General features: G+C 36.0%; 1 protein-coding gene across 1 annotated transcript; it reads right to left on the bottom strand.

Moving 5' to 3' along the window:
- Nucleotides 1-5,194: 5,194 nt before the first annotated feature.
- On the bottom strand, nucleotides 5,195-12,332 carry cdc6 (cell division cycle 6 homolog). Its single transcript, XM_083929859.1, has 12 exons — nucleotides 12,194-12,332; nucleotides 10,339-10,622; nucleotides 9,384-9,653; nucleotides 8,718-8,917; nucleotides 8,213-8,361; nucleotides 8,006-8,112; nucleotides 7,002-7,141; nucleotides 6,812-6,912; nucleotides 6,617-6,684; nucleotides 6,339-6,520; nucleotides 5,996-6,136; nucleotides 5,195-5,328 (listed from the first exon to the last, which is right to left on the bottom strand). The coding sequence occupies exons 2-12, from the start codon at nucleotides 10,613-10,615 to the stop codon at nucleotides 5,236-5,238; spliced, it is 1,728 nt and encodes a 575-aa protein (XP_083785985.1). The 5' UTR covers nucleotides 10,616-10,622; nucleotides 12,194-12,332; the 3' UTR covers nucleotides 5,195-5,235.
- Nucleotides 12,333-13,934: the final 1,602 nt, after the last annotated feature.

Genomic DNA, 13,934 nt, shown 5'->3' with positions numbered 1-13,934 from the left:
ATCTGATTTCTACAATTGATTCATAAAAACAAGCAGAAAACAAAACTAACAGTATTTTCTGATTTATGGTTAAAAGTGGTTTCTGTAAATATCTCTATATTATAAATATGTCGACATTAAACGAGAACGTTGAACCTGGTTTTATCAAATGTTCACGTTTCTGTTCTGGAAATGTATAAAAAAAAAACCTCATATTTCAGAACTTAACGCCTCATTTGCATTTTTAAACATAACGTTTCAAAGAACTTGTAATACAATAAATATTTTAATAATATAATAAATCGTGCCCCATTCACCCCTTTATATAAAACACCGTTAAATGAACCAAAAATAACAAAAGACTGCAACTAACGGTTATTTTCAGTCTCAATTAATTAATTACTTATTTTTAAAATGGTAAAAAAATGTGGATGTTTTTCCCAAGATGACGTCTTTAAATGTCAGAGAATTATTAGGTTTTTTTCTTAAAAAATGAATCAAAACGATTAATTGATTATTAAAATAGTTACCAATTAATTTAATATTCGACAACTAATCTGTTCAACCGTGCAACTCTAAAATAATATTAAAAATTAATGATTTAACTGAAATTAACTGAGGAAAATGTGACGTTAATTCAAATTTCTGTTTTAATTTGCTTCTTTATTTGTATTAATTCAATTAAAATGTATTTTTTTAATCTAATTTTGCATTTATTATTATTATTTTGGCAGCTTCCGTCCTCCATACGACCACTAAATGTATCGTTTCCCTTTAAAATCCACGTAAACGAGGATGTTTACAGTGTTCAAAGACCTTTAAATCTGACTGTTATTTAAAAAAACAACTTATTTATGAGTCATTTGAAAATAAACTTGTGTTTTTTCGTCTGATAGCAGCGAAACAAACTGAACCGGATCAGTTTTGTCGAGGTGAAATATCGTTTCTCTGTTTATGTAGAGAGATTTGAGTCGTTCTGAGCTTTTATTTTGAAGGGAAATTCACAGTCTGATCACTATTTGAATGTATTTGCTTTATTTTAGACGCGTTTATTTTCACTCCTCTTTCACAAAAGGCAGCTGTGTGCGTTTACAACTCAAAGGCAGCAGGAAAACACGGACCAAACGGGAACATTTCTGATATTTAGATCAGAATAATCCACATAAATCAGATTAAACGAGTATTTTCAGAGTAAAAGGTTTATTTAAAGTGTACTGCCTTTCCAATAACCTCAGATTTAAGTTCGTTCTTCAGTGAGATGCAGCTTCTGCTTGAGTTTAAGGAGGGATAATTGCAACGTCTCGTGGGTGATGATACAAAAGTCAACAATTTAAACGTTTTAAATAGTAACTTATTAAAATGCAACACTGTAATATTGTTAATTTATGTTTAATTAAGACGTCTGAAGCGTATTTGCTTCGACAGGAGCGGCGTTTGTTTCCAGCAACGATATGAAATGTGAAAAAAAAGTGAGTTTGCATCCAGTGAAGTTTAATTTAAATATATTTGAAGGTATTTTGATATTTAGATTTGACGTCTCCGTGAAATCAAAGTCGTGTCGTAGTGAAGAAAAGTGCGTTTCTGAGCGTTTGACGTGACGGAAGATTGTAAATAAGTGTCGATGTCGTCGTGACTCAAACCGAGGGCTAAAGTTCATCACGGACGCAACGTAACGTGTTTTAAATCGCTGAGAATGTTTCAGCACCGGACGAACCTCGTCACTATGAATGTGCACAGTTATTTATTTACTCTTAATTGTTGTTTTCAAGTGTCCAGTGTGAAACAACACAGCTGTTACTTTATTTTAACACTAGATTCGTACGTTTGTGAGATTATTTCAAATTTAAATCTCTTTTTTAATTTTACTCACATTTTCAAGAACAAAAATCTGAATTTAACATTGAAAATATTGATTTTACTCACATTTTCAAGAACCAAAATCAGGATTTAACACTGAAAATTATGATTTTACTCACATTTTCTCACTTTTTAGGAACAAAAAACAGAATTAAACACTGAAAGTTATGATTTTACTCACATTTTCTCACTTTTTAAGAACAAAAATCAGAATTTAACACTGAAAATTAGGATTTTACTCACATTTTCTCACTTTTTAATAGCACAAATCTGGATTTAACACTGGAAATTATGATTTTACTCACATTTTCTCACTTTTTAGGAACAAAAATCAGAATTTAACACTGAAAATTATGATTTTACTCACATTTTAGGAACAAAAATCAGAATTTAACACTGAAAATTAGGATTTTACTCACATTTTCTCACTTTTTAGGAACAAAAATCTGAATTTAACACTGAAAATCTGCCATTTTGGCTTTTAAAAATCTGTTAATGTTTAAAAAAAATATGATAAATGAAAGGACAAATGTTATATTATATTATGGTGTGAATGTAGTTTTTTTTGCCTGGACAAGAAGAAAAACTGAATATTTTCTCTTTAATATTGTAAAAAAAAAGATCAAAACATCATCTTAGAGGGGAGTCAGGTGTACAGATGTGTGTGTGAGTGTGTGTTGTTTTAAACTGGACACACTGACGTCCTCGCGTCTCCTCACGCCTCTTTTTTTTGCGTACGTTTTAGATCTTAAAGCGTTTGTGGCTTAAACGTCTTCAGCACGAACAACCTGAGCTTCGTTTCCGTGTTTCAGACTCTTTAAGTGTCGATTCTGTTTCACTGAAAGGAGATTAAACGGTCTAATGTTTAAAAGAACACGTCAGATTGTTATTAAAACTAATATTAACTCTTAAACTAATGATGTTGAAGCTGCACAGCGTAACTGACGACGTGGAATTTGAGAAATGATTCGATTTTAAAGAGAAAATCAACGTAATGTTTCTGAAAAGTACAGCAGAAGATCCAAAAACCTTTTATTATTTGGGAAAAAATATATATATTTGGTTTCTAAATGCACACACAGATGTTACTTCTGTGTGACAGTTTAAAAATATGTAATTTAATAAAAGAAAAGACATTTTTACAAGATAAAGTCCTGATTTCCAGCAAACGTCTCAGGTTGAAAGAAGATTAAAAGTCGTTTAATTTAAAGATACTTTGTGTTTTTCTTTATTTCGGGACCTGAGGAGCTGATTTGTTTCAGACAATCACAGGAAAACATTCAAATTGTTGTTAAAAATAAATAAATCTCATGTTTAAGCTAAAAAAATAGAAATATAATATATATATTATGTGTGAGGAGTTTGTGAAATGCACTGTTGGAGAAGCCGACGTTTATTCGCTGTATCTGGAAAAGCTTTAGTTAGTGTTGTTTATTATTAATATTATTATTATTATTATTATATGTTGGTATGTTTAAATATTCTATCTCCAAACACGTTTACATTTCTGCTCGCTGTATTTGTATTTGAAACATGCACAACTATATTTTCACCCACTTTGCTGTGAATAAATCATATTTCAATAAAACCTGGTTTGAATAGTTTTGTGTCCGATGTTTGAATATGGAATAAAATATCTTCTTTATCGACGTTATTTCACTAAATTCACTTTATTTACCCGTCAGATCGGAAGCGACGTCTTGCTTTATGTTTATTTTTTATCCCCAAATTAAAAGTTGAACATTTTTTCTTTCATTGTTGAAAAATATTCAGATGCTTTACATAAAAACCAAAATCACAGCATAGAAACACTAATATTACTTTAGATACTAATATTAAGTATCAGCATCAAACTATACTTAAAATACCAAAAGGACTCATTATGCACTGACATGTGTTATATTATTGGACTGATCGATGCTTTAATGTTGCAGCTGGGAAACATGGAGCTAATTTTAATACTTTATATAGTTTAATATTTTATACACTGTTTTATTTGCTGGTTATATTTTTTATCAATTACCAGAATCTGTAAATTAGTGATTAAATGTATGAAACAGTGGAGTAAGAAGTACGATATTTCCCTCTGAGATGTAGTTATAATATATATAATATTATATTACTATTAATATATAAAGTAGTTTTTAGTGGACAGGAGTAGAAATATAAACTTGTATAAATTGGAAATAATTTAGTTAAAGTAAAACTCAGAAAAACGGATTAACTGTACAAATAGTTAGTGAAAAAACGTATCATTAACTACTTCAGCAGTTTTTTTCTGTTAAAGTAAGTAATGGAAAACTGTTGAAATAGTTAGTATAAAAGTATTAACAGAAAAACTGTTGAAATAGTAAAAAAGTATCATTAACATTAACAAAAAACCCATTGGATTAGCTAAAACGTTGAAGCATTGAGCTTCACTACCAGCAGCAGTATTTATAATTAAAAAATAGCAGCAGCAGTATTATTTTTGCCCAAACCCACGTTAATACTGAGAGTTCAACTACATTAAACAATTAAATTCCACTTTTATATAATTGTTGTTGGGAGCTAATGAAGGAGCCACAGGACTAAAGCATGAGTCGTGTCCAACCTGCTGCTGCTGCAGAGGAGGACGCTGCTGCTGCTGCTGCTGACCCTGCTGCTGTTACTGCTGCTGCTGCCGCTGACCCTGCTGCTGCTGCTGCTGTTACTGCTGCTGCTGCTGCTGACCCTGCTGCTGCTGTTACTGCTGCTGCTGCTGTTACTGCTGCTGCTGTTACTGCTGCTGCTGCTGCTGCTGCTGCCGCCGCTGACCCTGCTGCTGCTGCCGCCGCCGACCCTGCTGCTGCTGCCGCCGCTGACCCTGCTGCTGCTGCTGCCGCTGACCCTGCTGCTGCTGCTGCTGCCGCTGACCCTGCTGCTGCTGCTGCCGCTGACCCTGCTGCTGCTGCTGACCCTGACGCTGCTGCTGACCCTGACCCTGCTGCTGCTGCGACGCGTGACCCTTTAATCCGGTCAGAGCTTCGTTACTTCAGCAGGTTAAAAGCTTTAGATGCGTCGGACACACTCCTGCTTCAGTTAGAGAGCGGCTTCTGTTGCAGAAAAATAACATATTAAACACAAGGAAATCAAACAAACACACAGTGAAACAAAAAGGTGACTGATTAAAAGCTCTGTACATTTGTTTATTTACAGCATAAACGTCACAAATCCAAACAAACAAAACGCTGTAAATCTGCAACAGACGTGAAAGTTTCATATATTTCATCGGCTCAGGAGCTGAGCGTCGGTATGAGGGGAAAAAATCTTATTTTTCATTTAAAAATCAAAAACTGTACAAACTCTCAGCAAAAACGAGAATAAAAAACAGAAAAATCATCGTAAACAAACGTCTTTATAAAAAAAAAACAGGTGTGATCACGAGGGGAGTCCTGCGGCGAGGATGCTCCCCAGCAGCGTCCGGTCCTTCAGAGCGTTTTCCACGTCCTTCTCCTCGATCTTTAGAAACACCTGCAGGAAACAAACAAAGGCGTCACGTTTACACAGAAAACACATCAAACTCAAACGTTTATACGAGAGACATCGGATCTTTAACGGATTTACACGCAGAGCTGCAACAATCAGTCAATTAAAGCCACAAAAATGTCGTTTTTTCCAGCAAAAAGGTCCAAAAATGCAACAGTTACAGGCTTTTAATACAAGACTTTGTTGCTTTTTTTGACTTTACATCAAAGTGAATTGAATCTTTTTGGGTTTTAGACAAAGAAATGTGACGATGGGATGGTTTTATTTCTATTTTTTTAATAAATATTACAAATATGTTTGGTTTACACGAGTCGTTGGGTAGAAAGAAAACAGCAAACTGTGGAAAAATAGTTGTTTTCGAGAAGTTAATTCAAAACATTAACGTTAGGAAAGACAAAGATACTAATATATTTACATATATATAAAAATAAAATGAATATTTTTCTTTATTTCTGTTTGTTTTGGAAAGATTCAAGGAGCTTTTTTTTTACCCCGAGGGAAATTATTGTGCAACAGTTTCAGAACAAAGATGTGAAAGTGTCAGAGCGACAACAAACTCTGTTACTTTAAACGTATTCTTATATTTGACGTAGTGTGTCGCGGTGCTGTGCTGTGGCGGTGCTGTGGTGTCGCAGCGCGGCGCGTGACTCACCTTGGTGAGTCGAGCCTCTTTGGCTTTCTTCAGAGAGAAGATGCCTCGACTCTCCAGCAGACCGCACAGAGACAAACACTCGCCCTGACCCACCGCAGACACCTGCCGCTGGGCGCACAGGCGACTGTACACCTCGTGGAGCTGAAACACAAAAACAAACACGTCATTTTTACTCTTTAACACACGAAAAAATGATCACTCAGCAACACTGGTTATGAGACATTAAAGCTCAGAGATTTACACGTACACGTTTGTGTTGTGATGCAGAATAATAAAGTAAATGTTGAGTCACATCTGTGCCGTCTCTGCGTCTGCGTGAACAGAAGCCCGCGGGGCGACTCACCTTTCCCAGGACGATCTCTTTGCTCTTCCCGGTGCGTGTGAGCAGCAGCAGGCAGCAGACCAGCAGCTTCTGCTGCAGGGGGAAACTCTCTCCGTCAGAGCCGCCGCCGCACTGAGACGCCATGCGGTCGCCGTAAACCTCCGACAGCACCCGCGCCACCTGAGGAAGGCTGACCCGGGACGCTGCACGCACCAAAGGACAGGAAGAGCTGGAGTTAGTGTTTGTGTCAGGAAACAGAATAAATGTGCCCGTTCAGACGCAGCGGCGGCGACGCTCACCTTTAGTTTCAGACGTTTGATCCGAGGTTTTCTTCCGCTCGTCAGACTCCACGACCTCCACGGCTCTCCTGAGGATGAAACCAAGGAAACGGATTTAATGTCAAACTAACTCAACTCCTCAGTGATCTACATTTAATCTAAAAAGCTACTTCTGGCGTTTAACCAGCAGAGACGACGCTGAACTTGAACTCGTACCTGCAGATGTCCAGAGCCTTCCTGGCGTCTCCCGACACCGCCGACACTTTCCTGGCGCAGAACTGAACCGCAGAGGCGTCCAGGAGCCCTTCAGCCGACGCCTGAGAGGAAGAGCGCAGAACAGTACTGAGTACAAACGTCTGGGAGGTTTCAGAACCAAGAGGAAGTTAACATCTCAGCCTGCGTCTACCTGAGCGAGCCGGTCCTGCACGATGGCGGCGAGCTCCTGCCGGCTGTACGGGGGGAAGTGCAGCAGCAGCGGGCGGCAGTGAGGGCGAGCCTGCAGCCGCGGCAGGATACGGTCGGTCAGATCCAGAGCGTTGGCGATACCTGAAGAAAGAAACAACAGAACATTATTAAATCATAATAATAATGCATTAATATCTTTCACCACTTCTTTGTTTCTCTCCGTGTTTGTTTTGGAAACTTTTCACATTTTGCGTCAGAAGTTCTTTCAAAACACATTTTTGTATCAGAAGGTTAAAAAAGTTAATGTTTTGTTGTTAATAAAAATAATAATAATAAACAAACAGATTAAAGCACTTCCACATCTAAAACAAAAAATGCCCAGATCGTCTAAGACGCCAGGAGACAATTAATCCTTTTATTTCAAATATTAAAAAGACTTTTCTTAATTTAAATGTTTTCTTATTTTTATAGTTTGCTTAATTAAATGTATTATTTCTTGTTTAAATTAATAATGCATAAAAGAATACATATAAACGTATCATTTTGGTTTGTTTGTTTAAATTTAAACATATTTTTAGTTTGCTTATTTAAATGTATTATTTAATTTTGTTGATTAAAATGAATTATTCTTTTATTCATAACTGATTTAAATGTACTATAATTTCTTTTGCTAATTAAAAGTTTTATATTTTGTCGATCTAAATATGTCATATTAATTTAATTGTATTTTTATATTTTTTTCTCCTTGTTAATAAACACGTCGTTCTCTCTGATGAAAAACCAGATTGTGTTGAAAACGATGCATTTTATAAGGAGAATTTTTAAATTAAAGTTTATTCCCGAACCAAAAAAACATAAATGTTAAAATGAAGCATTTTCAAACACTTTCAAGACTTTGTAGGAACCTGAATAACAACAATAATAATAATAATAATAATAATAATAATAAAAAAGGTCAGACGTGTGTTTTCCTGTTGTGTGTAAATGTTCTCGTCCGTTTCTCACCGATGAGGCAGAGGCGAGACTTGTGCAGGTGCGGCCACTCGAACACGGTGTAGAGGACGTCCTGAGCTTTACTGTCCAGCTGGTCCATCTCATCCAGAACCAGCAGCCTGGAAACAAACAAACAAACGTACGTGTCTGTTAGATTCAGACTCCTCTAGCTCCTCTTAAACACTGAGAGCGGGCGGAGCAGGTCAGTCAGGTACTCACACAGCGGGCCCCGGGGCCGTCAGGAACGCCTGCAGCCCCTTCTGTCCGCCCGGCGCCTGCAGCTTGGCGGCGAGCAGCGGGAAGATGGCGTGGGAGCTCCGCAGACTCATACAGTTCACCAGCACGGTCTGAACCGGGGTCAGCTCGGCCTGACGGGACCACGAGACACAAACACGGTTATAAACATTAATAACTAACAAATAATGAACTTATTAAATTAATGATGACATTGATAAACATAAATATAAAAAGAATAATAATTAAATAGTATAAAAATTATAATAAAATAAATAAATAATGGCATTGATAAGTCTAATAAAAAGAATAATAATGAAATAAATAAATTACATTAATAAACAAATAAATAAATAATAAAATAAATAAGGGCATTAATAAATCTAATAAAAAGAATTATAATTAAATAGTAATAAATAGATAATGAAATAAGTAATTAAATAAATAAGAATGATGACGTTATAAAAACAAAGCAGAAACGTTTAAGTACCTTCATCTCGTGCAGCACACAGTTGAGGCACGCCGTCTTGCCCGTGCCGGGGGCTCCGGAGATGTAGAGGCTGCCGGGGAGGCGCTGCAGGGCCTTCTCCTCCAGGAAAGAGCGGATGGACGCACGCTCGGCCTCCCGGGACAGGAGGCGCTCGGGGACGGCGGTGTGGAGCGCCTGCTTCACGTTCAGAAACCGCGACTCTGGAGGAGAAACGTGGAGGCGAACGTGAGCGAATACTTAAACTTTTCTTAATTTTCCAGGAGATTAAACTGGAAACATTTTGGTTTTGGGCGACAAAACAAGATCAGGGATCGAAGAGGGGATTTTTAGGGCCAATGCCGATACCAATTTATTATTTATATTTTTATTATTGCTTTTTTTTAACCAATACGAACTGATGGTTTTCTTGAGCTGATACGACTTTTGCTCCCTCAATTTTCACCATAAAAAATTACACAATGACGACAAATGTTAGGAGTCCAGAAACACGGAGCTGCCTGTGGGCGCCTCTCCGTAAATAATGTTGGGGAAAAAACGGCAACCGTAGCAGCCCGCATCGAGCGGCCGATGCTTCGGTCGATCACTAAACAAGACATTTGGATGGTTACAGTTGTTCTGAAACACGTTTATTATTAGTTTCTTTTTCTGATAAAAAGAGTTTCTTACTTTCTGCAAAGAGCTGAACAGCCGGCGTCTTCCTCTCAGAGTTGTGGCGGGCCGGGCTTCCAGCGGGCGTTTCCTGTCGCCCTGGGGACGACGCGGCGGTGGGGGAGAGCGGTTTCCGCGGTGACAAGGATGGGACCAGCCGGCGGCGGGCCAGGAGCGGCGAGTTCTCGTTGAAGCCGAGCTTCCGGGGCGAATAAGTCGGAGTCGGCTTGCTCTGCTTTGGCGGCGACCCGAGCAGGGCGGCACCAAGGTTACAGCCATTTTCGTCACCTGGAGAAAGGAAACACAAATGTTTTAATGAGCAGGAAGTCGTGCACGTCACTAGAAGACGCTAACCGTGAACTGATAAAACCAAACCAATTCAGAAGCAGAAGGAACAACAACAGAGACGTTTGAGAACACTGATAAAAAAAGGTCTGAAACTCAAAAAACATAGTTAAAAAAAGGCGATTGACAGTTTTGTGTTGACGTAAAGACGCCGAGCTGCACAGGCGTCAATAACACGCAACAGACCGTTTTAGGCAGTGACACTTATTTAAGGTTACACATGAACACATGCAGCATTTCTGCACCTTTTCTAAAGTCAACTTCCACCACTTTCCAAGCATTTTTAGTCTTTTCCAGCACCTCACAGCTGTGGAAAACTCCATATTTACAAAGAAAGATCCTCAGTAAACTTAATATTGCACTGGTTCATCACATCAAATTTGATGTTATTGTCCTATAAACAACACACATGATGTTTGGAGACAGTTTTCCAGATGGACGACGATGGAGGAAAACTAACTCCACAGAAATATAATCAACTATTCTGATCATCATCATTCAAGCCTTGAAAGCTTAAAATTGAAGCATTTTTAAGGATTCCCAGCACCTGAACGACCCCTGTACTAAATCGGACCCCCGTACGACCCCTGCACGTCCCGTGAGTCGATGCTGGTTCAGTCTCGCTCACCTGTGCGTTTCCTGGGGCTGAGTGGAAGCCGAGGCTGGAGGCTGGGGGGCGACGGCTGAGCCGCTCGTTTTGGGGAGAGCAGTGCGGACTGGACAGCAGGACGCCTCGGGGTCAAAGCCGGGGCGGGGAGCTGCTGGGGTTCAGGCTTGGTCGGTGATGGTGATGGAGGCGTCTGTGGCTGCTTTGGCGTCTTGGAGCGGGAGGAAACTCTGCAGGATTTGCGGCGAGGGAAGGACAGCGTGGGCTGAGCCTGACCGTGGGAGCGCGTGCTGGGCATGTTGAGTCTGAAACAGAAAACATAAGAATTAATAATTAGATAAAAGGAAACACCTGGAGAAAGGTTTAACAAGTATTTATGCAGATTTTTCCTGGTTCTGAATTTGGATTTCGTTACATCACTTTGTTTTAAATTTACAGGCGTTTTAAACAGAAAACACACCAAACTTTATAATATTACAGCATTACAATTATTGAAGAATTTAATTCAGCTTTATTGGCGTGAATCTCACAAATGCTAAAGCATAAAGATTAATGCATCCATGTGTTTTATGGAGGACTAAACACGGCTTCAGTCTCAATAAATAAATAAATACATACAGGAATAAACAAACGGAAATAAATTAAGAATAATAAATGCTTCAAAAATGTATAAATAAATGCATAACTAAATACATTTATAAATAAAAGAATTAATGCCTAAAAATGTATAAATAAATACATTAAAGAATGAATGTATAAATAGTATTATATTTATTATATTATATAATAAAATAAATAGATTTAGAAATAAAATAAATGCATCAAAAATGTATAAATTAAAAAAGATGTATAAATAAAAAGAATGAATGCCTCAATAAATGTATTAATACATTAAAGAATACATGAATGTATTAATAAATACATTAAATAAATGTAAAAATAAAATAAATAAATACATAAATTGATAAAATACATACATGCTTTACATTTCATCATCTTTTCATTTATTTCTGTATTTATGATGCATTTATTTATTTAAACATGTTTAGTCGTTAATCTGCATCACTTTAATGCTGCAGCTGATAAATGTGGAGCTCATTTTAACTACTTTATATTATGCTCGGTATCTTAATCCAGAATACAGTTTTAAAAGTACAAATTTTCACTCTGAGGTAAAACAGAGTCAAAGTATAAAGTAGCATTAAGAAGGAAATACTCAAATAAAATACAAATACCTCAAATTCTACTTAAAGTTCTTGAGCTACAGCAGCTTTAATTATTAAAATAATAAAAATCATCTCTTATATAATGCGTTTTTCTGGTTGTAAATAAGCGTTAACTTCTTAAAACCGACACAACTTTGCATTAAACACCAACAGTCTAAATCAACTTTAAGCTGATGATCAATAGTACAAATGTAAATGTGTTTAAGACTATATTTATATGAACTTTATATCGGTTTCCATGATTCAGGAACACATCAATGTATATGAGGTTAATCCGCAATATATTCCTTAGTTTAAATAAAGGTTATAAAACATATTTAAGTTATATTTTCATTAAATCTCCCTCAGAACAAACAAACAATACAGCGCGGTTGTTAAATGGCGCCAAGACAGCTTTACGTTAAAAGAATCACATTTACGACATTATCATGACTGTAGTTTAAACTAAAACATAGCGTGTTAACATAATAATCGGTGTAAAGTTAAATATAAAACAAGAAACAGAAGTTTAAGGGGACATTTTAGGCGATAAGCGAACTACACAACTCGAAAGAGAAGAAGACGGAACTCTTTTCCGGTTACGATCGACGCAGATGTTGCGCGCGCTTCGCCTTTAAACGTTTAAATTAAAGTGTTTTTATTTTATTTACCTTTTTAAAAACCTGGAGGAAGTCTTCTCAGTTCGGATAAAAGTGTCTTCTCCTGTCCCGGAGTCCTCTCCGCGTCGCTCTGCTCCGGTTTATTCCGCACACTGAGCTCAAACTTGCGCCAAAGCTGCTTCGGATCCTCTGCGTCACCCGTTGCTGTGCTCTGATTGGTCGAGCAAAGGTCACAGCAACAGTGTACCCGACGTTCATTGGCCTAGCGTCACAGACCGGATGTTACGTCAGTGGTGAAGAAGCCGAGAGGGCGTGTGGCGGGAGTTTAAACAGAACGCTGTTTTGTGGTTTTGGCGGAATTTAATTTTCCCGGGAAAATCAGCTGTTGTTTCGTTACGTCAGTCAGTGACGTGGCAGTCTGTTAGAACCAGAGTCAAGTAAAACTATAAATGTTTTTACAAATTAATATTAATATTTTATTCATTGTATTTTATTTATATGTATTATTTTTTTTTTAGTAAAACTACTAATAATATTTTTATTCTATTTATATGATTTTTTTTATTTAGCATATAAACGTTTTTACAAATTAATATTTTATTTTTATGTATTATTTGTTATTTAGCATAAAAATGTTTTTACAAATTAATATTTTATTTTTATGTATTATTTTTTATTTAGCATAAAAATGTTTTTACAAATGAATTCATTATTTGTGATCCTTTAAGTATAGTTAAATATTAATATTGTTTGATTTTAAAAAGTTTAAAAAAAATAATTCGTTGTAATACTTAAGAAAAAGCACTAATATAATACTAATAAACTAATATACATATGTTTATTTATTTTATTTAAAAATGTTTTACAAATTATTAATATTTGTATTCATACGTTTTATTTAGAATATAAATGTTTTTACAAATAAATTCATTATTTGTGATCCTTAAGTAAAAGTACTTGTATTCATATTTTTATTTTATGCCAATATTATTTATTTTAAAAAAGTTTTAAAATATGAATTCATTGTGATCATTAAAAAAGTACCCATGTAATACTAATAAACTAATATTAATATTTTTATTTATTTTCAAAATGTTTTTTACAAATTAATATTTATATTTTATCTATTGTATTTTTATTTATACGTTTTAAGTTTAATTTAGAATATCAATGTTACAAATTAATTCATTATTTCAGATCCTAAACAAAAGTAAAAGTACTAATATTAATATTTTTATTTTATACTTATATTAATATTTTTTATTCATTTTTAAATATAAATGTTTTTACAAATAATTAATTAATTGTGATCCTTAAGTAAAAGTACTTGTAAACATATTTTTATTTTATGCTAATATTAATATTTCTCATTTCTCACATTAACATAAACATAAAAATAAAAACAAAATCAGCATTTAATGGGTTGAAAATGGCTCAACACGCTCCTGTTTAACAGTCACCATGTGGGACGTCCGTATGTCGTGCAGGTTGATTTTATTTACACTTAACCTTTCTTTAAAAAGAACATTTGAAGAGATAATGTTCAAACGTCTCTGACAGGCCCCATATGAAGCTTCTCTCCGTTTGCTATAAAAGACAACAAAATAGTACAGAGTCTTTTTAGGTCTTGGACTGGGTTCGCTAACCCTGACCTAAGACGTTTGAGGAGGTCATCTTGGGTTTTTGTAGAAACACAGATCCTCATGTGTAACCTTTTGATATTCTTCCCCACTATAAAACAAATCACACAGTAAAACACAGAGTCGACGGCAGGAGGAGCAAACAAAAACAC

Source organism: Echiichthys vipera (genome assembly GCF_963691815.1).
Source record: "Echiichthys vipera genome assembly, chromosome: 2".
NCBI classification, from domain to species: Eukaryota; Metazoa; Chordata; class Actinopteri; order Perciformes; family Trachinidae; genus Echiichthys; species Echiichthys vipera.
The sequence above is the reverse complement of the archived record's forward strand: the minus strand, read 5'-3'. Positions and strand labels throughout refer to the sequence as shown.

Excerpts from the sequence above, each read along its gene's own strand:
- cdc6 (XM_083929859.1), bottom strand. The coding sequence starts at position 10,615 with ATGCCCAGCACGCGCTCCCACGGTCAGGCTCAGCCCACGCTGTCCTTC. Across the intron at positions 8,113-8,212 it reads ACGGCCCCGGGGCCCGCTGT|GCTGCTGGTTCTGGATGAGA; the intron begins GTGAGTACCTGA and ends GTTTGTTTCCAG. Across the intron at positions 6,521-6,616 it reads TCAAACGTCTGAAACTAAAG|CGTCCCGGGTCAGCCTTCCT; the intron begins GTGAGCGTCGCC and ends TGGTGCGTGCAG.